Genomic DNA, 26,880 nt, shown 5'->3' with positions numbered 1-26,880 from the left:
ATCACTCTCGGTGGCCGGCGGTACTTTTCATGCGTGAATTTTCCGACTGCTCGACACGTATTGCAGCTGCGGAATCGCCGGTAATAGCTTTAGCAAAATCGAGAGTAACGCCCGAAAACATTTACAATACGCATCGCTTGCTGCGAATAAAAACGCGCGATCGTTTAACGATAGTACGGCACGGGGGCCGCGTATGATGCTAACTGTTCCGTACGAAATGATTGTTCTCGCTGTCCCATTGTTTGGGAGAATCAGACGTCACCGGGAGCCTGAAGGGGCGAAGGGACAGACACGGAATACTTTGTCCTCCGTTGTCAGTCGGGTAATCAACTTATCTCGCGTCTGGGTGGGTTCGCTCGAGTGGGATTGGTCGGGCCACTTCGTTACTAAATTTATTTAGCGATCTAAGAGGGTTTTCTCGTTTTTATCTTCGTTGAGCATTTTTGTGGTAAGTATTTAAGAACAGGATAAATATTGGGCTGTTTAGAAAGTTCGTGCTTTCACTATGTACTCATAAGAATTGAAGGTTTCCCATTGCGATATTATTTGAACATTTGCAAATATACTAATTTTATGTATCTTCGTAGCTAATATCATCTCTTCAATTGAAAATAAATATTTTTATATACGAGATTCAAGGGGTAAAAGGTGTATTTTACAAGAACCAATGAAGAATCAATCAATCGGTGCGATCAACGGGAACGATAACGATACGCCGTTAAAAGGCTGCTTCGCAAGAGTAACGCGAGCATCGGGAGGCGTTTCTAAAAGCGTTCAAACAAATTTCGCGCGATTGAAGCGGTCGATCGCGCCTCACGCTGACCGATCCGCGTTCCGTTTTAACGAGCGTGTAGTATACCGTGGACTCGCTAGCGTTCGCGCGCGGCCATCGATGCGAAACCAGTGATTCGAGACGACAATTATCGTGCAGGTATAACAGGAAAACGTAACAGGTCGACTGCGGTCTGATGGATGATGATGATGACGGTAATTGTCGGGAATTACCCGACGTTAATTACATCCAAGCGAAATCGAGCGCGTTTACACCGCCATTCGCAGACACTTACCAGACTGACCGACCGACCGACCGCGTTAATACACGCCCGATAAATTCGATTCGAAATGTCCACGAGCGTTTACCGTCCGATATTTTCACAACCTCTCATCGGTCGGATCCGTTACACGTCTCGCGAGGACTCTTGTCGACGCTGCCATTTCTTCTTTCGCGATAGTGTTTCCTTTTTGTCTACACGTTTTATCGGATGTTACCCCGAAAAAACAAGTCAACCACAAGTTGACCAACGAGTGTTACTTTGTTTATTTTGGTGTCACAGAGGAATATATAAAATTTGAAGAAGCTCTCCATTAGGAGACCCTTCGACAAAATTTTCCCCAATAAATTCAAATTGAAATTTGCACGCGCGTTTCCCCCGTCCGATATTTCGACCGCCGTCATCGGATCTGTTTTTCATCTCCCCCCCCCCCCCCCCGTGCGCCTCGTTTCCGCTGCCAATTTTTCCACCGTGTTGTTTCATTTTTCCCTCTCCCTCCAACCCTCCCAGTTTTTATTTCCACGCGAACAACAACACGCCAGGCTCGTCATAAACGCGCCACGATTAATCGCCCCAGCGAATGTCGCGGTGGCAGAGGGTGGACGGCCCTCCTCCGCCTCCCCCGCAACGTCGATGGTGGCCGGGTCCGCTTTTATAAACGCGATCAGGCACGAAATTGTGCCGCAGAAATACGATCGTGTAAACAGCTTCTGACACGTCCGTTATCGAAATTTTACAATCGACACTGGAGCGCCCCCGCGATCCTCGTAACTCGTCTGCGCGCGCGTGGAAATGCGCAATTCCGAACCGGATATCGCCACGGATCTGCCCCCGTCTCGCCCTCCCGCTACGTTCGATGGAAATTCGTTCGTTCCCGTTAATAACGATTCTTATTATTTATCGCAGGACCGTTTAAATGCATCGCCATGCACTTTCGTTTACATTACTCGCTTAAATCTTCCCTTGGAAACGAATGGACACCGGCACGGTCGCCGCGATGAAATAATTTTGTCGGAATAAAATGTGAAATATTGCGCGAGCTGTTCCTCCGGCGATATATCCGCGACACTTTTACACGCGGAACGTTGGAAAGAATCTATTTGTGAAAGGTGTACACAGTGGTGGCGATAGGAATTGTTCCACTATTTTAAAATAGCGTTTGTAGAACATGTGGTGTATGATGCGCGTGGTGAAAGCTTTGCTTCATTGTTTCGTTGTAATTAATTGGAGAATTCCGTGTAATGCAAATTTTACCTATGATGTTTAATAATAGAAGCGATGGTCACTGTTGGTGTGAGAATTACACAGAAAATATTGGCATATTTAAAGTGATGCAATTTCGACGAGCAGTGTGTACACAACTTCCTATTTTATTGGTCGTAAATCGCAAAAAAAAACCTCACTATACGAAGTGAGATAGAAGTTGCATTACCTCGAAAATATTACAATTTTTTATATAATCCTCACATGGGCGTTAACAGCTGTGTTATTAGCGTTATTAGTTATTCAAGGCTCAATTTACACAATTTCGTTACAAACAGGGAAAGACTTCTCGCTATAAAGAGAACAAAGCCCTGCGCCATGAACAAGACATGACTTCACGCGCCATAGACAAAGTTACTCTAGCTTTTTCAAAAAATCAAGTGTCACGATATAAACACTAGTCTAAAATTCAATTTACCCCGTCAAGGTCGTAAAACATTTGCAACCCTCGCATGTTTACTTCGCACAGCGATGTTCCACCGTCTCTCTTTGCCTCGAAATAACTCGCTCGCAAGCCCGCGTAAATCTCGGCAGGATTTATCGAACTTGTAACGCGAGTCGAGCAGGACGAAGAAAAAAGATGGGGGCCGCGCCTCTTGTCTTTCCCCAGGGGCCGTGTCCTCGTGTTCCACGGCGCAAAACTTCGGGGCTCCTTTCATTCTCGATGCGATCAGCCGTTGGCTAATTTATGAATCGCCTCCGCCTCTCGCCGTCTGCTTGGCGAGGGTTTCCTCCGTCTACACGGAGCCCGATTTACGATTTCAGGGGTGCAACCGGCGGGAACGGCACTAAAAGAGGCAGGGGAAACGCGGAGAAAGGGAGCAAGAGCATTTTACAATCTTGATCCAGCCATTGTTTTCGATGTACTTCCCGCATTGCTTTCTCCTTGTACCGACGTCTTGCAGTACGAAATACTTGTATGTCCATTTTTTGGGGAAAAATAATTGTTATGGAAATCAGTGAATACGATTGATTTTATGTTTTTATAGTCCTGTGCATTGTCAACGAATGGTGTGATTTGTATTTAGACCGTGCTGGTTAGTATTAAACATTTTATGAATATTTTTATCTCCATTATTTTTCAAGAAATTTAAATATATAATTATTTCGTCTACTATTTTCGAAAACCATCACTGATTTGTTCGATCAGAGTAAACCAAATTTCTCATATTTTCTTTTATACGTAAATGAAGAACAGAAACGTAAATAAAAGTAGTTATGTTTCGTCTTCTAAATAATGCAACATGAATTTTATTTTTCCTATTTCATATGTTTATACATTCGTACACAGCCTTGTGTATATTTTCACATACTTTCCTTAATCATAGATGCATAAATATCCGCAGGGTGGTCACAACAGAATCGATACACGGACTACATGTATTAAAATAGAGAGTACCCGAAGAGTTCCTACCCAAGTTCCCAAAATAATTAAACCGTTATTAATTCTGCCGTCAAGAACGAAGTATCTCGCCTGATTTATAAATCGTCCCTGCCTTCCCCTTCGACGAGGGTTTCCCCGGTGGACGCGAAGCCCGATTTACGATTTGAAGGGGGTGCATCCGGTCGGAACGCCGCGCGAAGAAGAGAGGCGCGCGAAAGGTGGAAAAAGGGAGGAAGAGGCCGCCGGAAGAGGAGGAAATAACGGGGCCCGGCTGCTAAATATTCAATAAACGCGAGCATTATTCCCGTCACGTCGACGTTCGAAGCCGACTTCGCGGAAGAACGGCAAAAGAGGCTTGGAGGCGGAGGAGAGAAAAGTCGTAAAGGAGGTAACCGAGGGGCAAGGGTGGCCGTGGACAGAAAAGTAGACAGAATGGAGCCCGGAGAAAGAAGGAAAAAGCGGGCTATTTATCCCGTCGCTCGTGAGAATTCGTGATCGAGATTCCGGGATGGGTTGCATCACGGCGAAAGAGGGATAGGTTCCCCGTGTCGTGTCGGACTTCTACTTTTCCGTTTTATTCGCCATATCTGGCCGGAACTGTCTATAACCGGGGACCAAGCTGGCAAGAAAACCGTACGCTCCCTGTAAGAAGTCCCTTTCTGTTAAAAGATCGACGACGGCGCAAGATATAAAAGCGTTCCACGGCGACTCGATAAATTTTCATGATCGGGACTCCCTCTCGTAAATGAATCGCGCTGGCAAAAACGGACGAAGACGTGCACGGTAATTGACGACGTTAATGTCCGGAATGTCGTAAAGGCGAGCAGCGAAATGAAATACGACGCTTCCCTTCTGGTTTCGAGCGGAACGCGTTTTGGTCCGCCTCGCCCGCCAACAAATTATACCCCGTCGGACTTGCGCTCTGTTTTTATTCGTACAGCTTTCTCCCTCGCTACCCATTATGCTGGCAGTTTCTTTCTCAGACTTGTAGAATTTTTACCAAAAATTCGCTTACCCTAGTATTAGTTAGACATGGATGTCTTCTTTTTAGATTTATAATGACACAAGCGACGGTGGACGGTGTCCCAAACAATTCGCGAAGGAAGCTTAAATTTGTAGTACTATTGGAAAAATATTATTTTTTTGACAGTGAAAACAATCCAGTTAAAAAAAATATACGTTAGTGGAATTTTTAGTTGGACACAAATGTTTTTATTCATATTCATTATTCTTTTCACAGATTCGTTGAAAGAAACTTAACTGTAAAATATTATCGCAACAATCCCCAGACCATGTAATAAACAAATAGTCCATCTTTCCTTCCCTCCAAAGAAAAAAATCGATATTTATAATGGCAGGGATCAGGATCGAGCGACGTGGAAGCGTGAAATTCAAATCGGCCGATCGCTGCCCGATGAATATGGATGTCGCGCGAGAAAAAACACGTTCCATGGATCTTTGCTATGCAAATTTCGCGCGAATCTTTGTCTTTATTAATATCGAGGAAGCGTTCTCGATAGAACTTTCCTCGAGGTCCAGCCTTAATTCGTGATATCAAACGATCCACCTCCGGTTCTATTTCCGCCTGTTTACTCGACAAACAGATTGGGGGCCATTAAGGGAAGCATTACCGTGGATACATCGACAACCTTGCGCCATTTTTCTTTCGGCTCTCGCGACAAATCCCGTTAAAATATAGCGAGAGACACGAGAAGAGCAATCGAATCGTTTCAAAGGACCCCGGTTCCGGTTCAGCGACCGACGAATTGTTTGTTGCTTTCTCTACCAGTTACTGAAAAATATTTGTCCCTGTATCTCGTTATCAGGTATTCATTTCGTAGATTATGTACTATCCTGAATTAATTCTCTATCCGAAGGATCGACGAAAGAAGTCGTTCGGTCTCCCCCCCTCGGCGCAATTTGCATGTTATTACCTTGTTTACATATTTATTCAATAGCCAGGACGCCCCCCTAGGAATCATCCCCCTTAATCCCCGCCGCCTCGGTTGTCTCCCTTTAATTTCGAATTAAGGGCCACGCGCGAAACCAGCCAGCCGAGCGATTAGTAAGTCGCCGCACGGATATTGCTCGCGCGCCGCCGCGTCATGAATGAAAACATAAATTTCAGCGGACACGTCGGGGGCTATCGCGCGCGTTAAGTCAACGAAGTAATTGCCATACCGGTGTGCTCGTGCTACCGGTGCACGTGCGTGCGCACAGCCGCATATACGCGCTCGAACACGCTCACTGCTCCACGGTTGGAGCGGCTCCTATCGGCGATGATATTCATTTGAATTTCAAATTAACGTAAAGGCTTACCTGTTTATGCATTTCCACGTTCAGGCCGTAAGACATCTCGTAATACTGCGGACATGAAACAGAAAGAACGATATATTAGACAGTGGCGACGCGAAGTGGTGTGCGCGGTGGCATAAAGAAGCGTGTGCAACCCCTTCGAGGGGTGCGCCATTTTTAGGGACTGGAAAGGTGAGGTAAGTTTTGGGATATACTTTCATTGGATGATTGTGTATTAATTAGGAGTGTTGTATATTAAAATGGGGATCTATTTAATTTTAATGGTGTACCTTTTGTTTGGATTCCACTCTTTTATGTATTCAAGCTTGAAAATTTATAATATCAATTTCCATTTATATATTTAACTGTGACAATGTCTAATGTCAACGTTTATTTATGTATTCTCAGTTGGAAGCACATAATAATAATTTGCACTTATATATTCAAATATGTCAATGTCTAATGTGAACTTTTATTTATGTATTCACACTTGTAAGTTCATAACACCAATTTTATATTTATGCAATCACACTTGGAAGTTCATAACATCAATTATTATTCATATATTCAACTATGACAATGTCTAATTTATTTAACGTATCCACTCTTGGAAGTACATAACGTCAATTTTTATTTATATATCCAAACATAGAGTTTACGTTGCAAGTGACAAGCACAGGTCGTTATTTTCCAATGTCACGCGCGTAATTGAATTTACCGACGACACCGATCTCGGGGTCGGTAAAGGGATCCCGAGCGATCGAGAAGATCGAGATAAACCGAATTTGTGCCAGAAGCGGGACGATAAATAATTTCCTCCGCGCGAGCGAGCAACAGCTATGAACGCGATCGGGGTGGAGCAGATAAGCCTGCTCGAATGTACTCAGGTGCAACTTATTATGCAACGAGCGATTCGATTGCACCTGACCGCTCGAATCGCCCGGGGAGCCGCGGTCGGCGATCGATTCACTGCCTGGATAATCAAACACGGGCCGCATTAACGCCCGACCATTATATAAGTAATACGCCTGTTCTTGTGACTCCGAGTTTCATCGTACACGAAACGACGGCTTAATCCTTTCCACCTCCAGCTGCACGAGGCCCGTTTCACTCTTACGCTTTGTTCCAAACAAATTATTACACATGCATCGAGTGATAATAGAGATTTTAATGTCTGTTGATTGCACCAACTAAATATTAATTTCTGACAATAGTTAAATTAATTATTAACAATATTTGTTTAAACAATATTTGTCTTCACTCAATTGTGTTGATTACAAATATTTTGTTCCCAAAGAATATCTCAATAAAAGAAATCTAAACATTCGAACATATTGAAAATACACTTCAAAAGACTATCACGCTACAAATCTACAATCATCAGACTGAGCTTTATCTACACATATAAAACAAATATGACAATTTTGAAAGAAACTATTGTCATAAACGGTGTCTGAGAATAAAGTTTCATACAAAAAACGGTGTCTTTTTGTCGTGCGAAACCAGAGGACCCCCTTAATCCGAGCAGAAAGTGGCTCCCAGGGGCTAATCGAATTATCGAGTTACCTAAACCGAGATGCCGCTCGAATTCGTAATAACGTCTAAAAGAACCCTTCGAAGAGGGTCTTTAGGGCCCCCCGGTACACGGCTGCCGAGAGCCGAGATTACATCGATCGAACGAGATTACGAAAACCGGGCCAAATTGAGCCGTAATGCGAGATCTCGGCCAAGAAGGAGGATAAACGCCCGCAGAAAATGAGAAAAACGAAAAGGCAATCGCTCTCTACCCTCGGCGCGTTCCATCGAGGAGTGTAAGAGCGATCGTGTGTGTCGTCGTGCGTGTACGCGACGTCCAAGACCGGTTTCTCGTAACATCGTTCCTACATCGTGTGTACAAGATCCCGTCCTGGGTATGCTTTAACTAATTCACCTACCGAATCGATGGTTCTCAACTCCCTTTTCAACAATAACAAGCCAGGGAAGGTGACATTATGATTTCCTTTAAATTTATTCGTTCGAACACAACAAAGTATAGAAGCAAATTATAATAGAAACGAAACACCTGAAATATTACACTCTCGCTACAGGAAACTCAATTAAATTATTTCGAATTAAATTGAACTGCAAGTAACCGAATTAAACAAATTAAATGCACTACGGACGAAGACGATTAATTTTCCACTGAAAATATGAATATTATTTTACATTTCATAGCTCCAGTCTGGTATATTTTACTTGGACTGGTCGAAGCATCGACAATACGTAACGGAAGACGCCATATAAGCGCGCGAGAGGGTGCAAACAATGCACCCTTTGAGAGTCGCGAATCTTCAAAGTTGCGTCTCGACGAAAAATTCTTCGAGTGTTTGAAATCGTGGGAATCGCGGAGATTTCGCAGACTGGCAACTGGATCTTCCATAAAAGGGGCTCTTCGGCATATGCGAAGGAACGAAAAACTTCAGACGCCAGAGATCCGCAGAACATACAAAGAAGCTAGTTCAAAAGCCCCTGTATGCAACTTTTAAGGATTTAGGTTGCAAGGGAGGAAGAAACCGGTTGGTGGTACACATTTCTCAATCCTTTCAGTGACCAGCACACACTCTCGAAGTTTGGTCGAGTATTTTAGTAAGCGTCCTATAAAGGATTCACGAGGGCCCTCTTAGCTCCTCGAGATCCATCCTCCATCGCCGAGCATAATATGGAGCAATTTAGACGCTTCGAACCAACAAACATCTTCAAACGACTTTTAGATATAGTAATATTTATACATTTTTGAATCGTCAGTTTTGAAACGCCGTGTATGTAATTTTGGGCACAAATCGATTAATTTCACGAGTCACGTAACTATTATAACATTATTCTTTCTTATTAATTTTATATACCGTTAGATGAAAACTACATATGTACGCATTCTACAATATTTATTTGAATTTACATTGTAAAGGGAATTTTAAAACACAATGTACACTATTTCGTCGCAATTCTCAACTTCTTGTTTTATGGAATTAATCGATCTGTGCAATGAACGGCTGCGAATCGTGTTATTCGAATCAATTCTAAACGTCGCCGACGATTTACGAAAAGAACATTCGAACCGACGCGATACGTTCAGCAGCGTAAACACAGCGTTTCGCTTGCAATGGTTTCGAGGCCAACAATGAGCAGAGTGATTTCAAACATCTGCGGAGACCAAAGGATAAGAAAGATCTCGCGAAACGTAAATCAAATAAAGACACGGAAGTAACATTTGTTCCGACCAGGGTATTACGGTCGCGAGACGAAAGTACAAAGGGAGTGGTAAAAGCGTCTCGAGTATTGTTCCATGAGCAATCCCTGCGGGACTTCGAGTGGCCAGAAATCACAGGAAAAGAAAAACGAGCAGGGCGAAACGAAGATACGAATCACCTGGTGCAGCCGCGGCACGGGATCGTCTCTCGTCGACGAAGTAATTAACCTTTCATTAATAGACTTCGCGCTGAGGAGCAAAGCGGACCGGAGGTCAGGATCTTAATTACCGCGAGGCTGGAAACGTTACTCGCGGTCGACACGTTTAAGGAGTCTTTCTTCTGGTGTGACACTCTCGAAAAATCAATTTTGTTTCCATTTCTAGCGAGTAAATATTAGGCGTAGAAATTAATCTACTCTATATTCAATTACTTGGAACTTTAGTTTAAACAGATATACTCGTCATTTTGGTATATGCAAGCACGATCCTTCGAAATTTTCAGATTTCTATTACAATGTACCTATACACATAACGTACCAATTATGTAGAAAGTTACAAAAGCCATCTTTCAAAAAATAAAACGATGAACATAATAGCATTATCTCGTATCGAACGACAATACTTATCGAACAACCTATCAAGTCACACCCTGGTGGTAATTGCAATCCATCTGTAGAAATAATTTTAGTAGCAACTGGTATAAAATTCGAAAAATTTCAATATCACGAAACTCGTTACATACTTCAACCTTCCACGACGAACATTTCTGGAGCTGGTCGGTGTATCTCAGGGACAAACTGACCGATTGACCCTCTTCCCGTCTCATTTACATTCACAAATCGAGGCAGCTTTTACCGTCGTATCGGATTTTACATCCCGTCACCGTGTACGTCCAGGGTTATGCTTCGAAATTCTACCTGGCACGATCGCCCGGCGAGAAATGTTCACTTTCGACGTCGCGCGATATTCGATTCGCGCCAAGAACGAATTCCCGCGCTGTTCGCGCGTCGAGTGGATCCTTTATTTGAAAAATTGTGAATCGAACCGAGAAAACTACGAGCCCCGTCTCGTCGGCGACCCCTCGAATCGGGTTCCCTTTGGTCCTGGAAACGAGCCGGTGCTTTCATTCTCGAATAAACGACCCGATATCGATCGCGATCGGTATCTGCGCCGTGACGAGATACGCCAGACTATTGGACCCTCCGCTCTCTCCGCCGTCTCGTCCCTTTCACGAGCCCTTATCCCCCTTTCCATCTTCCCCCGATGGATTCGACCCCTGTTGTGAACACACCCTTACGGAAAGGGGCCTCCCCAGCTGTGTACGACTTGCAAATTTTGCCCTCGATTTGATCCCGCCTCGCGATCCTTGATTTAATCAAGGAAAACACTCCAAACTAGACTGATACGTGTTCTTACGCGTCGCTGGAGTTCTCCTTCAACCCCTCGCGACCTGAGACAACTATATTATGTATTAATGACTACTGGGCGCCGCGAGAAATTCATAGAACGAAGCTCGCTGAAGTTGAAATAAAGGAAGGCTGACACGGTTCGGTCTTTATTGCAAGCAGCATATTAGAGACTCTGATGTTAAATTAATAAAGGGAGACCAACGTGATTCAGTATGTATTGCGTCCGGTATATTTACACCAAAACTACCAACGACCAATGCATAGTTACTCAAAGTACGAATTTAACCCAAGAGTCTCTTCTCCCTTATTCGCCTTCCTCCAAGAAATTTACTTCTGTCTGATTCTGTCTAACTCTACCGGTATCTATCGAACACGATACGCCTGTAAGTCCAATGACGCGATTCATCTCCCTTAATTTCTGTTTACGCTAGGACGTAAAATCCGTGTTTCCGGTGCGCATCGAATACGGAAGGACCGTTTCCAACAAGGAGTACGGCGTTCATCTAAAACCGCACCGATTCGGTGACATCAAAACCCTCCTAAGAGAGATAAAGAGAGAGGAACGGAGTGAATCCAGGGAGCAGCCTCAAACCACACCGGACGATGGCGTTTCGAGGCGATCTCTTTCTCGCTCGTAAAAGTTCACGAGCTCGACAATTACATGAAAGAGCCGTAAAAGCGTAATGCCCCGTGGCTGGGGCTATATCGTCGTATAACGACGTCGTACGAGCATCTCACGGTACGAATACCAGCGCCGCGAATCGAAAGCAAATCCGTGAACAGAGATCGAGTTCCACGGAGACGGGAATGAAAACGTACATAGACAACGAGTCGGCATTTTTCCGCGTGGAAAATCGACGACGAAACCTCCGTTTATGTACTCTCGAGATATACTTAAAACACGTTGTACTTGTATGCGCGGTAGGACGCGCCAACTGCGATGCTTTGAGGAGAAATTAGAACTTGAACTTTTTGCAAAGGCGTCAATTACGAGATAGTTTGTTGCTTGTTGGATTTCGGTGTGGATAAATACTTGTAACAGGCCTGTATGAATATTACATAGATATTCAATGCACCGTTAATTATTGCGAAGGGTTTTTAAAAATTGCTCTAGGTTTCTGGTTTTTTGTTAACAAAGTACAAGAGTCTTGAGGCAGGAGCCCGGTTCAGAACTTTGAGAATGAGGCTCCCTTTTACGAATTTATTGAAAATAATGTATTGAATATATAAATTGTACACTTTCGATACACTTAAAAACCTCTAAAAAAAAATTCCTAAATACTGACCTCCCTTCTCACTTTTCTTAAATATTTTTGTTCAAGGCGTCCTGATTTTCTCTTGGCCAAGTCTCGATTCGATTCGGCTGGTTAATTAAGTTTACACGGCCGAGACCGACGTCAACTGGAAGACACGCTTCGTGTTTCTTTCGTTCGCTGGAAAGCACCCGATCGAAGATACGAAGAGTGGTGGGGACTAAACAAGAGGAAACGACCGTTTTTCTTCCGCGAGATGCACCGCCGCGATAATGAATCAAGCTCTCGAGCGTTCCGGCTGAATCATTCCAATTACGTTTGCGTGCGAAACCGGCGTCGATTCATTAGGAGCGCGTTTACGAGTCATTCGATACGTCAGAACGGAGAGCGGACGCGTATGTTCGACAAGCGTACCTGTTGCTACGCGGATCGAAGCCAATACAATAAATTCTTGTTTCGCCGATGATTAATCATAAGTGACAAAACGATGTAATACGACGCGCCGCTCGGGTAATAATAAATGACCATGGGCCCCGGAACGACGCGAATACGGTTCGTGACGCAACACGATCGACCCCGGTCGTTATTTTTTTGTTTTTTTTTTTAGCGATCCAGAGAGTTGAAGATAATAACGGGCAACTGTTAATCAAAATTAATTTAATTGACCCAATCGTTGCGTTAATATTGCGTTCTATGACACAGAAAAATCTTCGACCGTTTATATTAATAGCAAAAGTTCTTCTTTCAATCGGTGAAAAAAAAATTTTTTTCTTAAACGACCATGGACAAACATCGAGGACGTTTATTTTGAACGACACTGTTGGTGCTTCGTAGAACACGACAGATGGACGGATGCGAGCCAGGGTGCGTGCCACGTTAAATTGAAATGCTGAACGCGGTAACGGAGAGTCGTGCATGGATCGTGCGAGGAATCGGGAAGAAAAAAAAACGATTGCCTGAAAGGAGAAAAAGAAGGGGACGAAGTAGACGAAGAAGAAGATCGATCAATCGTTGAAGGGACCGTCGACCGTACGCGCGTTCGTGCACGGTCGTCGCGATCGCGCGATTAATCTTCGTGGTGCGTGAATCGACGGAAGTGCCACGTCCACGCAACCGGCCAGCTCGCATTTTATATGAAGTCATTTGCATCGAACGCGGCCACGAAGTGTGGCCTATAAATTACCGCGTGTCCACGATAACCGCAACGCAAGCGAAAGACAATAAACTCCGGCGACGCGCAGGCTTCTGTTTATCTTCTTTTTTTAGCACTGCGAACGACGATATTTACCCGTGGAATCTACAGGGTGGTTTCTAAGTTGTACGTGTATTTCAATCACGCGACTGAACTGCGCGAATGAAATTTATTGATGAAAGATTAACGATTTTTGCGTTTGTAATCTCGCTGTAACTCCTACTATTTTTGTTCAATGTAAAAAGAAAAAAAACGGAAAATCTCTACGCTCAAAAGCAGCTATTTCTTGTCCGAGAACACGACAAACACTCTCGCACCTCCTCAATGATACAATATTTACCTAACTATTCTAACAGGAAACTAATCACTAAAATTGCGAATAAATATCCATAATAAGTTATTTCAATAACACAACTCGGCAACTTCGTCTCAAAATTGACGCATTTCATGGGTCAACATCGCCTTGTATTTTTGTTTATTTCGCACAAGATAATCCGTTCCCGAGGCAGCTAAATAGCGAAGCAAGCATGCGTGACGTGAAGCAGAAGTCCTGTCAGACGTGATTCATGATCAAAGAAATAGCCTTAAGCAGATAATTGAATCTGATCCGATTACGGAGCATGTAACTCTATTCAGATATTTACATTTTTCCAACCAACACTTCCGCCGAACGTACACGTATACGACTAATCTTGATGACTATTTGCGCGCATGCTCTCATGAAGTATCACGAGTCACTCAAATCGAGACTCTCTCGAATACGCCAATTGAATCGAGCATTTCTGTTAGCTCTACCGTTGCGAAGACAACGGCAAGTACGATATCGTAGGAGTCACACGAAAAATGAGGCACGAGGTATTCGAACTCGAGTCCTCTGGGTTGGCAGTCAACCGCTTTTCCCACTAGACTCCCGATCTACCAGTCGTATGCTTATCCGACTCCATTTTACCACGAACTTTACTTTTTACGTTGGGTACGATATCACAATATAAAAACGATTGTAACCTGGAAGAGTGTTTCTAACAACTTTTTACTACCATTCTCGTGGAACGAGCGTAAGCATGAAAGTATCACTCGTACTTAACGAAACACCCCGTCTAGCGATTGCCACGGCAGCGAAGAATTCATAAGCCCGCAGACGAATCGCTTTAAAAATCTTTTTAGAAGTTGCGACAGACATTTTAAATTTCCTCGACATACGTACGACCGAGGAAACCTGCGTCGTTAAAGAAACGTTACTTTCGTTTTACGACTCGGAGTCGAATAGGCTTGTCAGTTTACGAGAAGTCATAAACGTTCTCGTGACAGTTTTGTCATCGCGTCGGGAAGGTATTGGCCGGCTAGCCTACGCCTTTTAACTGCACGGTCCCGCGGAGATAAAGTAACCGAGCAGAAAATTAAGCAATGCGGATTTGCGTTCACGTTTGCCGTAAAACTTTTCTCATGAAAATGCGCCACGGTTGCAAATAGCTTTCGTCGATTTTACAGGCAGGAAATCATTCGGTCCGCTGGTGAAAGATTAATTTTAATTAAGTGGAGTACATAATTTGAAATGTTTGGTGGAGGATCGAGAGCAAGGTTTTTTTTTTATTGCGAAGCTTGTATTCATAATCCTACTAGAAATTGTTACTATTCCTGTATAATCTTTTCTTACTGGCGTACTCTAAAGTGAACCTCAAGTTATCGGTACCATAACCAAGTAATTGGTTATCGGTGTAATTCGAAGAATTCTGGAGAGGCCGTCTTCTGGAAACTTCCCCAAGGCGCAACGGTACAATACTCGAGAACCCACGCCTGGAAGAGAACAGACGTCTCGAGTGAGCCGCAAAGTGCCGCCTCGTTCGATCGACGCGAGCACAAAAAAAAGATGGCGCACAGGATATGCGTGTGGCGTGTAAATTCAAAGGCCTCTATTCACGCGCCGGCGGCTACGACCTGCGACCTTCTCCGTAGGAGTCGAATGCGACTCGACTTCGTATATACCGCGGAGCGTTGTATCTCCTGCTAATGAAGACGCATACAGCGGTGACGTTGCACCGCAATAATGAAGATCTACGGGCGAAAGTAAGCCGCGGCATGGCTGCCAGGCGTATCCACGACACCTGCGTGAGCGCCAGCCGCGACCGAATGAAAAAGGAGATGGTAGCGACGACGACGAAGAAATACGTCGCGAAGAACCCGCTCAGCGGGTCGGCTGAATGGCTAATGAGCTTCTCCCGTGTCAGGTCCGCGGGTTTTATTAAAAGATTGCCGTTGTTATATGACATCTACTATGTATGTATATTATAATTAAACTTTACTCAATTATTTTATGTTATGCAAATATATAATTATTTTGCTATATATTAAACATGACGCATGATACGTGAATCTATCGATAGATTTATATTCTACGACGAAGAACTCGATCAGCTGAACTTCTGATGAGGTTCTCCTGGGTCGGATCGTCGGGTTTTATTAAAAGATTGTCGCCTAGATCGACCGGTTCTCACGCGTCGTGGTTAACAAGATTTATGAATTCCTTCGATGCGGAGGCGCTTTATATATTCGGGTCGCCGTCGAACGACGGATTAAGAATTAATTAAAAACGAACACGGAGCTACCGTATTTAAATGAAGTCGCTGTTTAAGGAACCCGTCGCGTAACCATTCGCGAAGCAGGAAGATGGTCGGTTCTTAGGTTCTATGGAACTGTGAAGAGAACAGGATTGATGAGTGCCAGGACACGTGTACGACATGGACTGCCTCCCATTTTTGGGGTTAATGTAAATTGAGTGGTAAGGTAGGAACGTAGTTGATTTTTCAGATTTGGAAGCTGTCCATCATTTTTCACTAGTGTAGAATAATATCTATAGCATTTGCTAGCACTAAATGGTATTTGTACTACTTAATAGTATTAATTGTTAATAGTAATATTAATTATAAATAGCATTCACTACAATACAACTTTTGATTTGTAGAATAAACTTGAATGAGATTGACTCTGGATTGAAAATTAATACATATTGGATAAAGAGCGAGGAAAACCTTTTATAATTTGTATGAGGAATATAATTTATGAGATGTCGTTAACCGAAGTAGCATTTTGGAATTATTGTAATCACTATTCCGTTTTACTGTAATTATTATTGATCTTGTACTCACCATAACGTAGTGGCGCTGCATCTCCGTCTTCTCCTGGGCGAGTTTCTCCAGCTCCAACTTAATACTGGACAGAACAAGCAGGAAAACACACGTGAGAGCAAAACATTAGTTAGTGCCAGACGGCATATAAAAATTATTGAGATAGGGGATGGATTGTAGGGCGGTTTTTATAAATTATATAGCAAAAGAAAGATAAGCAAGCATTGCTAACTAAAATAATTGTCGCTGAGGTCGATACCTTCGGGGTTGAACTTTCGTCTGTGTCGACATAAATAAAAATAAAAATACTTCAACTGTTTTAATTCGCAGTAAACAATAAAAAAGAAAAAAAAAGTCTCAACCTTGGAATAATTTCTTGCCCCGTTCTTTTGTCGCGTTTCGCGGCAAGGCTTCGTCCAGAATCGAATCAATCGGTCGCTATTAGCCGCGCGATTTTATTACCCGATCGGCTCGATCATCCCCGAGCGTCGTTATTGGCCCGCGTAATTCTTGGCAAACACGCGTCACCGGGCGCGTCGGATTTTCACGTTCCATCGCGTTCACTGGAACGAAATAAATTCCTTCTCCGCGATTTCGCGGAATATTCGCGCAATTGCGCCGCTTCCGATAGTTTTGATACGCCATTTAGAGCCGGTCGGTCCCGATTGGGATAGACAGACAAACAGACAGACCGGACAGCGCAGAAACTGGGAAACACACCCATACACGGAATTTTCGCTGTTGCAACCGAACAGCGTGTAACAACTATTATCGATGTTTGTTGCGGCTGCACTAATTGTGTGTTTTTTAAATGGCTTGGCCTGCGCACCGTCCCCTTCCCGCGATAGCCTCGATTAAGGGACACGACTGAAGCGGAAAATCGGTTCGAAACGGAGACAGAGATAAAAGAGTGCGACAGAAAGAGTTAAACGTCGATAGATCCCGAACGTTAACGATGTTGCGCGCCTGTTTCACACGCGATCGCGTTCCTTTAGGGGGGCTGATTAGATTTAGAATTATTTTTTCAAGCCACAAAGGTCGTAACTATTTTTTTGAAAATGAAACAATAAGCGATATTTTAGAAAAATTACTGATCATTCTGGAGCCCGAAGCGAGCTATTATTTATACAGTTTTGAATCGTTGTTTCAGATTTAGATGTTCTGAACATAGATGTCACGATTGAGTTTGGTAAATAAACCACCAAACAATTACGTATAAAAATAAAAAAATTATTCCATCCTCGTTTGTCGATGTTTCCCACGTCCTCCTAAGAAGTATTGAGAATAACCACGCGCCTCTTAGACAAGTAGTTCCTACTCCTGCCACAATATTTCAATATTTTTAACCGCGCTACAAATCTCCAACGTTCCATCAAAGTCGATATCCTCTGTGTTCGCTATCGCTTTATCGTCGAAGGGACTTCATCGTCCCAGGCGTTGTTATTGCGCTCGAACCGAAATAATAGGGCGTTAAATGGAAAATTAATTCCCGTTGATCCGTCGACACAACAATTTCCCACGGAACGACCGCGCGCGCGCGAGGCCACTTTTATGGCGGCAGTAATTTTTTAACGACAACAGGGTCGCGTCATATTTTTGTTTACCAGCGTGACAGCGAAATAGAGTCGAGGCCGTGGCGTTCCTGTAAAATTACATCCCTCTCAACCCCTTCCCCTGGTTCGTATAATAAATATGTGCTCGTAATGGTCGAGTGCGCTGCGTAACATGCAAAACTCGTTGCGTGTGTTGGTGCACACTTACTGGTATACGATGTACATTTGTACGTGTGTATGCGCGACTTTGTACGCGTGTGTTTACACGGTACGCGTTTCCACCCGTGTTCCTAGCATTTTACGAACGAACAGAAACGGTCCCCGACATCCAGATAATTCTTTCCGGTTTTCTCTGCGTTATAATACCAATTACGCTAGAATTACGCTCTAGGTTTTTCTGTTGGTTCCCGCGTTGGTTTAATACTTTCGGATCTGGAAGCGTGTTAGCGATGCGAGCCCGTTCTTGCCGCGAAAGGAAATCTAACGGAGCTGTATCGTGGTACAGAGTGTTTGCGAATCCACCGTGTAAATATCCCTGGTGTGCGAGGTGAAGTGAAGAAATTAATACTGGTGTCCTCTTAAAATACGCCTCGTAATCCGGACAAAAGTATTTTCTGGAAGGAACGCCCTCTAACATTCCGAGAAATAATAGCATACATTGTAGTATTTCATGGAAGGAACAACACTCGCACTAAAAATTTAAAAATTTCGATGAAACTTGTCATACTTGGGTCTTTTGGGGTTGTTCATTCCAAATCTGAACTGAAAATATAGAAATTCAAAATGGCGAAGTACAAGAATCTGCAATACCATTTCGCCTACTTTTTTTAAAAAGAACGAAGCCACTTCGAAAACACCTGGAATAAAATAAAGTTCTCGAGCTACTCCTACGAGGGTCCTTTTCAGACGCCATTAGTCTTCAGTGTTACAACCTGGCTTTGTTAACCGTTCTAAACGAAGCAGAGTTTTTAAAAAAATACTGGCTCATTACAGCGACCTACCCCTACGAAATGTTAGTCCACAACAGCGAAGCTACTCGCGGAACGTAGAAACAAAAATAATGTCGCAGAGTTGCTCTCTGCAAATTGCAGTGCGAAGCGTCGCGTGTCTCCTCCGTGCGTTCAAAGTACACTTGTTTGAACTATTTATTTAAAAATACACCTTTAGCAGAGGAGGGCACGAAGAATGGAATAATCTTGTTACAACACGGATGGCCTAACGAAAATCCACATTCTCGCGCGACCGGTACAAGGGAAACACGAAAATCGACCGTGAATTGATATTTCATTCTGTAAACACCAGAGATTGAAATAACCTGGACCAGGAATGAGCTCGACGAGCAAACCAGCGGGTTTAAATGAAATTTATTTCGCTCGATACGGTTGTGTACACTCGACGAGTCGTAACAAATTTGTTACGCGACATGGAATTAATTTTAATGTCAATTAATAAGTATTAATAGAGCGAAACTGGAAACGTCTCGTAATCCGGAAAAACGGGTTGGACGGTGGCGTACCGCGTTATAAAAGAATCCTCCGCGTTTTCTCTCCATTTTTTCTTTCTCGACTTACTATCACACTATGCCTCCGTGTTTCTTTTTCTCACTGGCCAGTTTTTCGCACTTCAATTTCAACCCTTAACCTATGATTTAAATCGCACCAATAATCATACCACATCCTTAATACGTGGTTCTCGTTTTGTGACTCGTATTAAATACCACCTATTCCATAGGCGACGGAATTAAGTAAGTAAAAGATCCGTGAAAGCTACGACTAATATTTCTCGACACGGCAGCACTCTGTACCGCCGTATTCCCCGAGGGAATTTTTTCGCTGCTAAACGTGTCGAGTTCCTAATTATCAATCGCGGAAACGTTCGACAGAGGTGAAGTGTTCGCGCAGCAATTTCCATTCGTTATCGTAATTGGACGGGAATCCGAAAGAAGGAGAGAACGCTAAGGCGATTAACTAATCTCGCAGTCGCATCGACCGTGCGAAATCGAGTGGCTACTGCTGCGCGGCCCGTCGATGGAAATTGATAGGCAATTATTGTTCTCCGTTCTGTTCTGGAGTCGCGGAAGCGAAAGTCCGAGCGTATTTCTACCTTCTCCTTGTCCACGGTGGCGTTAAGGCTATCGGCATCGATATTAGTTTGTTATTTATTTAGTTCATTAGCAGACTGCGGATTTTTATACATCTATGACAGCGGAAAACATGGGGAAATCGGTGAAAATGTTTATAAATTGAAAAATATATAATGTAAATAAAGTTGTATGTAAGCTGAGATTTTGTTTTCTGTATCTATGAAAATATGAATCTGCATTAATATCTTCAGTCTATTTATTGAACTGCATTTTAACTCGATTTTAACATTTAATTCTCCATTCCTACAATCCTTAAATTACCCCATTTGTTTATGTGATTTGTCTATTTACATTTCCAATGAAAGCTGAGTACAACTAATATCGATTACTATAAAACAACTACATCACGAGATTGATAGGTGCCACAGATAAATATTAACTTGAATTTTAGTTGAGTTCTTATGAAATAATTCATCCCCCAAGAGGTTAAGTCAATTGTTTTCGAAAAGAAGAATAATTCTACTATGACTTTCACGCGTCCAAAATGACTTTCACCCTTAGGACCTAAATACGCTTCCACTAAAAAATCTTCGTTAGCCCATCCAGATCTGAAATTGACCAGTTTCTTCCATTGTCCTCTTAATCCGAGCCTGACAGTGCCTAGGATCGACGGCATCGCGTGTGCAGGTGAGTCGCGCGTAAAGTATCCTCTGTTTGTCGATCGCGATCTCTTAAACCAGATACCGGGTAACGAGAGACGCTCATTTTTCTCCTCGCGGCGCGTCAGCCTCCTTTAAAAGGGGAGAGCTGAATTATTCAAGTAAATCGTTAGCAGATTTCAGTGGCCGTGTAAGGAGAGCCGCAGGAATCGTTCCTCCGGTCGAGAAACCGCTTGGATCGCCGCCTCGTCACGATAAATTAGTACGATATTAACGATCGCTCGAGCGATAATTCAGGTTGCGCAAGCGGACGGCGCAGTCCATTAATTATTTCAGATTGACGCGCGGCAACGATTTACAAGACGCTTTGCCCCGGCCCCTCTCCATCGGATCCCTGGTGAACGTTTCGAGACGTAAACACGCGGAAACGCGCACCTGTTCCTCGTCGACGGTGCCGCGAAAATTCTACGGCACTCTCAATTTGTAAGCACCGGAATTTATAGCCACCGCCGCCCCTTCTGCTTCCTCCCACGCGAACCCAAGCCGGCGAGAGCGTTTATCCGAGCGTGCCTCGTCTGATAATAAAACCAACGCCTGCTCCGCCACTTTCCGCATCATCGAGCGTATAATGCAGACATAAAATGAATTATTCCGCGGGATACGCTGTTTGCGCCACGGAAAATTCAACCTAGCGCTTGTGCAATCTTTCTTCCCCACGGAATTCCAGCGTGATGTAGGGTAATGTGCTAGTTATGGATGGGCTCTGCGAACGTTGTATTTTAGGGTATTCTCCGTGGAAATCGTTCCTTACGAGAAATCTTGGTAAATTGTAGCAACGTATGAAGAAAGGAAGAGTTGGGAACACTTTCGAGTGGTTTGAGTAAGAAAACAAGTCGGTTAATAACAGTAGGCATTTGATTCTTTGTTAATATACACGTTCGCAAGATCGATCATTTTACGAATTGACTGTTTGAGCTTTCATCGGGAAAAGAAATAAAGTAAATATAGCTTAACCCATTCACTGCCAGGTAAATTTAAAGCGTTCTGCCTTGGGCTCCAAGATTCAATACAGATGTGTAATCTAGATTATTATTATTATTATTATTATTATAAAAAGTGATATTCAATTTTAAAAAGAAAATTTATGATCGTCTTTTCAAATAATTCGTGGCTTAAAGTTAAAAGTGGTTTAACTTTAAAACAGTTAAATTCACATCGCAGAAAGTGGTCGAGAAATCAAATCTGCTCTACACCAGTACAGCCAACTGGTCTCGATTCCGTGTAATCTAATCTGAGACCCAACTCGATCGAATATCACTTCCAAAATTGAATCGACAGTCGACACTACGCTCGACTTCCTGTACCGATGCCTGTCCTACCTCCATCCGGAAAGACCCATACACCAAAAGCACCACCAACGGTTGTTCCCGACTGCCGCAGAAACCGAACAATCGACCCGCATAAAAACCGTGCTCGTTTCAAAGTTACACATTCAAGATATGAAATCTATCGCGACGCAATACAAACAATGCGCTAGGGCTACAAAGGGCTGTAATACACGCTCGCGCGTTATCAGTTCCAGCGAAAAGTGTTACGATCATTAGTCACGACACGGCGTTCCAGCAACGAACGTTTTCATTCCAGTTACTCGTTGGTTCGTGGTTCAAGATGAACGAAATTGTCGAATTGAGAATGACAGACACAAAATTTCCGATGCGTTAGTCGTTTGAGAAAATTGCAATTTCGATAGTAGCATGGAATAAATTTATCAACGGAGTCAGACAGAATTATTATTTGGATTTTATGGAGAAATTTCAACACATATTCTAGCCAACCTAGAGTTTGGTGAATCTAGGTCTGAATAAAGAATAAAAATTCCGGATGTATTCATGTGAACAGAAACAAATGGAATATCCTACGTAACTTCGAAACAAATGGAGAGGAAATAATATGGTAGACAAAACAGCAGTCCCGCAGATGATCATCGAGCAGAACTGGCTACTTTCTGACCGTCCTGTACGAAACGCGAGCGGGTCGAAATGTCGCACGCCGCTCACGTACCTCTCGCACATATTTATGCATGTATGCACACAGCCCCCGGGGGCTCTTGTCTCTTTCCCTCTTCAACCTGCTCTCTGCCCCCCTTGTGTCCGTGTCGCCGCGACACGAAACAGCAATTTAAGTTTCCGTCGTCGGTGGAAATCGTGCGGCACGTGACGTCGCGAATTAACACGTTAAAGGAACAGGGACATAAATTAACGTGTCAAGCCGCCGATAGGGACAGTCAGGCGAACGGCGCAAATCCAACGACGCCCGAAGAAAGTTCCCTCTTCTTATCGAGCAACTTTTATCCGTCGTTTGCGTGCGACGGCCCTATCTCGCCCGATTACACCCTATATTCCCATACTTGTTACGTTTTTACGACGTGATATTTACGTTCCCCACGGCTGGACGCCTCGGAACGTGGATGGACTGCGTCGAAGCACGTCGAAATTGCTGACTATTCGTTCTGCGTCCGACTCGAGCGATTTCACGACCTTCAGAGTCTACCGACCGTGCATTCTGCAGCTCGATTTTAGGAATTACGACTTAGGGAATGTTTTATGAAGCTTGTACACGCAGGGATGTAGAAATTTTAGCGTACAAGTAATGCGCTACTCGTTACAAAAAAAAAAAAAAACGAGTAATTGACTAGTTCGTTACAAGTCCTGTTCTTACTTGGCTCGTTAAGTTGGATATGCGCCATTACAATATCGAGCATGTAGAAGATATTGAATAAATAAAATACTAAACTATTAATTATTTTTTTTTTTGTGTGTGTTACTTCACACGACCATCATATTTTGTTTAAGACACTTTTGTGAGTTTCGAAAATCCGAATCAACACTAGCATTCCAAGCAGGAATGCAAGCAGGACACTGTTCGGAGTAACATTTCAAATCTTGTTATAACTAAAACACATCGTAATCTCCAGATTTTTTCAAATATTGAAAACTGCTAACTTTGCAACTGTTGAAAATAAAGTGCCAACATATTGTGAGTAAATTATAACCATCGAACTAACATTCGACTGAGAATCAAATTATAGGGGTTAATAACAAAAGAGTGAGAAGTATGAAAAAAAGATTCCTTCGACTGAAATAAAATTTTCAGATAATTTTTCTTCCGTAAATTAATGGAAATGTTAGGTTGGTAGCGTGTAAGGACTGATAAAACGGCACGTAAAGCCGGAAAAGAGAAGTCACGTCGTTGGAAAGTTACGGAATGGCTCGCAAAGAAGCTGAATGGCTCGCGGACGCGTAACACGCGTGCATAGAATCCGAACCGCGAAGCCTCCTCGTCCTCCGGGCTATGTGCATACTCGAGTGTGCATAGCTTCCGCTCGGACAAACAATTCTCTGCCTACATCTGTCGATTTGTCTCCTCGCCTACGCGCCGACGCGACGTTTGCGCAAACGTTTCCTAGATAAGATCCTGTGTACACTTTGGTGTATCGACTGCAGTCAATGAATTACCGATGAGCAATATCCCTGTTGCTTGCAGCACTCGATAAAAGTACGAGTGCTGAAACAACATTGTAAGATAAGGTAGATGAATGGAAAATTTAACTCGTTGATTGATCTGTACAAGAATTATCGAAGGAAATATTTTCTGTCTTTATAATTGTGAATATATTAATTTGTGCTATTTAAAGATTTATTCCTTCTTTCTTGTTATACGGTTTTTCCAGATAACTAATAAATCACATTGTCTAAAAGTAAATCTCGCGATTATTTCACCTGATAGTAAATTCTACTTCACGCCTAAGGTATTATTACTCTTCGAAAAACAACTTGATTGGTATTATTATTCTTCAAAAGACCGAAGATCGAAACGAGTTGAAGTCTATTCAATGTTAATTCGACAACTGTTTGATACGTCACGTGTGATAATGTCTACAATCTTAAATTACGAAACACGGATATTCTTCGAAAAATAAATTTATCTACAGAAACTGAATCGTGTAGAACAAAAAGGAAGTAAAGTTAATTTGAAGTCAATCCTAAAACTGCTCATTGCATCAGACGTGTTTATATCTACGTACAATCACAATTTTGAATATGCAAGTTAAAGTTTTTTAGAGTCATTTGACATCTATATTCATTACGTATCCTGTTCTCGTGTGAACCAGAATTAAGTAGACAATTCCAAAGTCGAAGTTTCGCTGCTTAAAAAGCTGTCATTTTAAACAATCTTTAATACTGGGATATTTCTGAACGACAAGAAAAATAATTTCCCCTTCCACTTTTATTTCCTTCCCCTTCGTCGTGCAAACACTCGAAACGTTGAAAAGCGCAAAATAATAAATAGATTTCGCGTCGCGAGTGTAATCCCCGGCGTTTTCCAGCAGCAGGCGGTTCGAATAATTGCGAACAGGTACCGTGCACTTTATAACGATCCGAAATTACTGAAAATTGAGTCAATAAAGAGGCGAAACGTGGCTTTTTCGCTACGAGTAGTCGCGTGCGCGTCCCTAACCAGACCGCGACGATTTAACCAACACGACAGTTATTAAATATAATTTCGCGACGCGAATCGACCTCGAAGTTGTTACGCTCTTTCGCGTAATGAGAGTCGACCTCAAAGGGATATAGGTGGAAGGGGAGGGAGGAAGGGAAGGTTGATTTATAGCGGTCGAAAGCACGAGGTCTACCTGTGATACTGGGTCTGAAGATAGTTGAAGTCCTCCTTGATACGATCGCACAGCTCGCCGATCGAGAATTTATACTGCTGGCCAGGCTGCGGTGGACCCTGAAACACGAAAATAAAACCATATGGTCAGTTCATCCGGCCATCCAACAGTTTTTCGTTGGTCGGGACATGTTTGCGTCGTTCTCCTTCAGCAAAAACAGTTCCCAAACGGCGGGACCAAATTTTCACACGAGAAACGCGCCTTGTCCCTCGGCTCGCTCTCGAGATACCGAATTTTTTCATTTTATTGCTTCACTCGTCACTGGAGAAGGAAACTCGTTACTTCGCTTTAATGGTCGTTACACGATTGTACCGTGCCACTGCTTACCGTGTTAATGTATCTGCTTTATTGTCATTGCGGTAATTAATTTCTTATAGGCATCTGCCTCGTAAACTCGAGATAATCGGTTTTGTATATACAGTCTGTGCCATAAATATTCGTACCTTCAACGTCTATTAAAGAAATCTGTTTAAATGAAACGATAGGTTTGATATTTTCAACTAAATGTTACGTTATAAATATGTACATGAATAAACCTTACACTTAAGGTTACACTAAGTGCCATTTATTATTATTAAAAAATGCGTAGCTGCAAGGACAATGCAGCAAATGCATTAACATAATAAACGGTAGCATATCATTATTGTGTAGCTATTAGTTAAAAAAGTAACGAGTTCTTTTCCCCAGCTGAAAGAACCTTCGTTCGCACGTCAGAATAAAAATCCTTGGCAAATTATTAGACCAATGCAAACACTTGCACTTCGGGCACGCAAGCGGGTAACAATGTCTCGAAGATGCAATTAGAAAAATTGCTACAGAAAAGTACTTCGCAGTAGTTTATACTGGTAAAGAAAAGAAAGTTATTCCAAGAAAGTAAATCATTACTGCAACGAGAATAACGCGGAGGCGTTAACGAAATAAGTAGCAGTGGCTCGTAATTATCGTGTAAATACGGCAGACTCGACGAAAGAATCGACTCGGCTAATGAGAGAACTTCCACGAACGAGAAACCCTACCTCTCTGCCTCGCTGCTACCGTCGAGGACGCTTATAGCGAAGTATTCGAGACGTTTTACGACTCCGTAGCTGTCAAACAACGTTGTTAGTTACATCATAAATTACACACCGCTCCGTACTCGTTGCCTGTTGACATTAAAACTACCTCGTCGTGTGCGACCTTTAAAAATACTGCTGCAACTCGTACCGGGCAATCATCATGGATAAACAGTAATATCGATCACCTACACGGTTGCATGCAATTTTTTATTCAACGTATATTCTGCTACTAGTATCGCAAGTCATGTTCCGTAGGCTAGATTTGATGTTGACACAATATCTTTAATTATGACTTTTCTAGTTTACTACTCCTTTTAATTACCGGTCTGTTTCTATGTACGATAAAGACATAAAGTTGTTGTTGTTATCGGCGTTATTGTTACTATTTTAAAAGGGCAATATATTTCAAATATAGATAAAATAATTCTGTTCTAAAAATTGTTGATTCGTTACAGAAATTTTTCATTATTAAATCAACGTAGAAGAAATTCCTGTCCGATCCCATTTGCGTCCAACGAGGCTCTAAAGGGCCCAACAAAATATTTTCCCTGCGAACTGGCGAAGGTGGTAAACAACAAGCTCTAGCCCGCGAAACGTCGAAC

At 42.9% G+C, this 26,880-nt stretch overlaps 2 protein-coding genes across 3 annotated transcripts in view; both read right to left on the bottom strand.

Moving 5' to 3' along the window:
- Positions 1-25,282, bottom strand: part of LOC128885523 (protein groucho-like) — a 106,831-nt gene extending 81,549 nt beyond the window's left edge. For both annotated transcript variants that reach the window (XM_054139607.1, XM_054139608.1), the window contains exons 1-3: positions 25,185-25,282; positions 16,218-16,281; positions 6,019-6,063 (exon numbers count right to left, since the gene is read on the bottom strand). In XM_054139607.1, coding sequence (XP_053995582.1) covers positions 6,019-6,063; positions 16,218-16,238 — 66 coding nt within the window. In that variant the 5' untranslated portion in view covers positions 16,239-16,281; positions 25,185-25,282. The remainder of the gene's footprint in view (positions 1-6,018; positions 6,064-16,217; positions 16,282-25,184) is intronic.
- LOC128885528 (RNA-binding protein MEX3B) overlaps positions 1-26,880 on the bottom strand; it is a 288,649-nt gene that overhangs the window by 189,989 nt on the left and 71,780 nt on the right. The window lies entirely within an intron of this gene.

This window comes from Hylaeus anthracinus, unplaced genomic scaffold (assembly GCF_026225885.1).
Source record: "Hylaeus anthracinus isolate JK02 unplaced genomic scaffold, UHH_iyHylAnth1.0_haploid 11981, whole genome shotgun sequence".
Lineage (NCBI taxonomy): Eukaryota > Metazoa > Arthropoda > Insecta > Hymenoptera > Colletidae > Hylaeus > Hylaeus anthracinus.
Note: the sequence above shows the minus strand (reverse complement) of the source record. Positions and strands in the feature narration are given on the sequence as shown.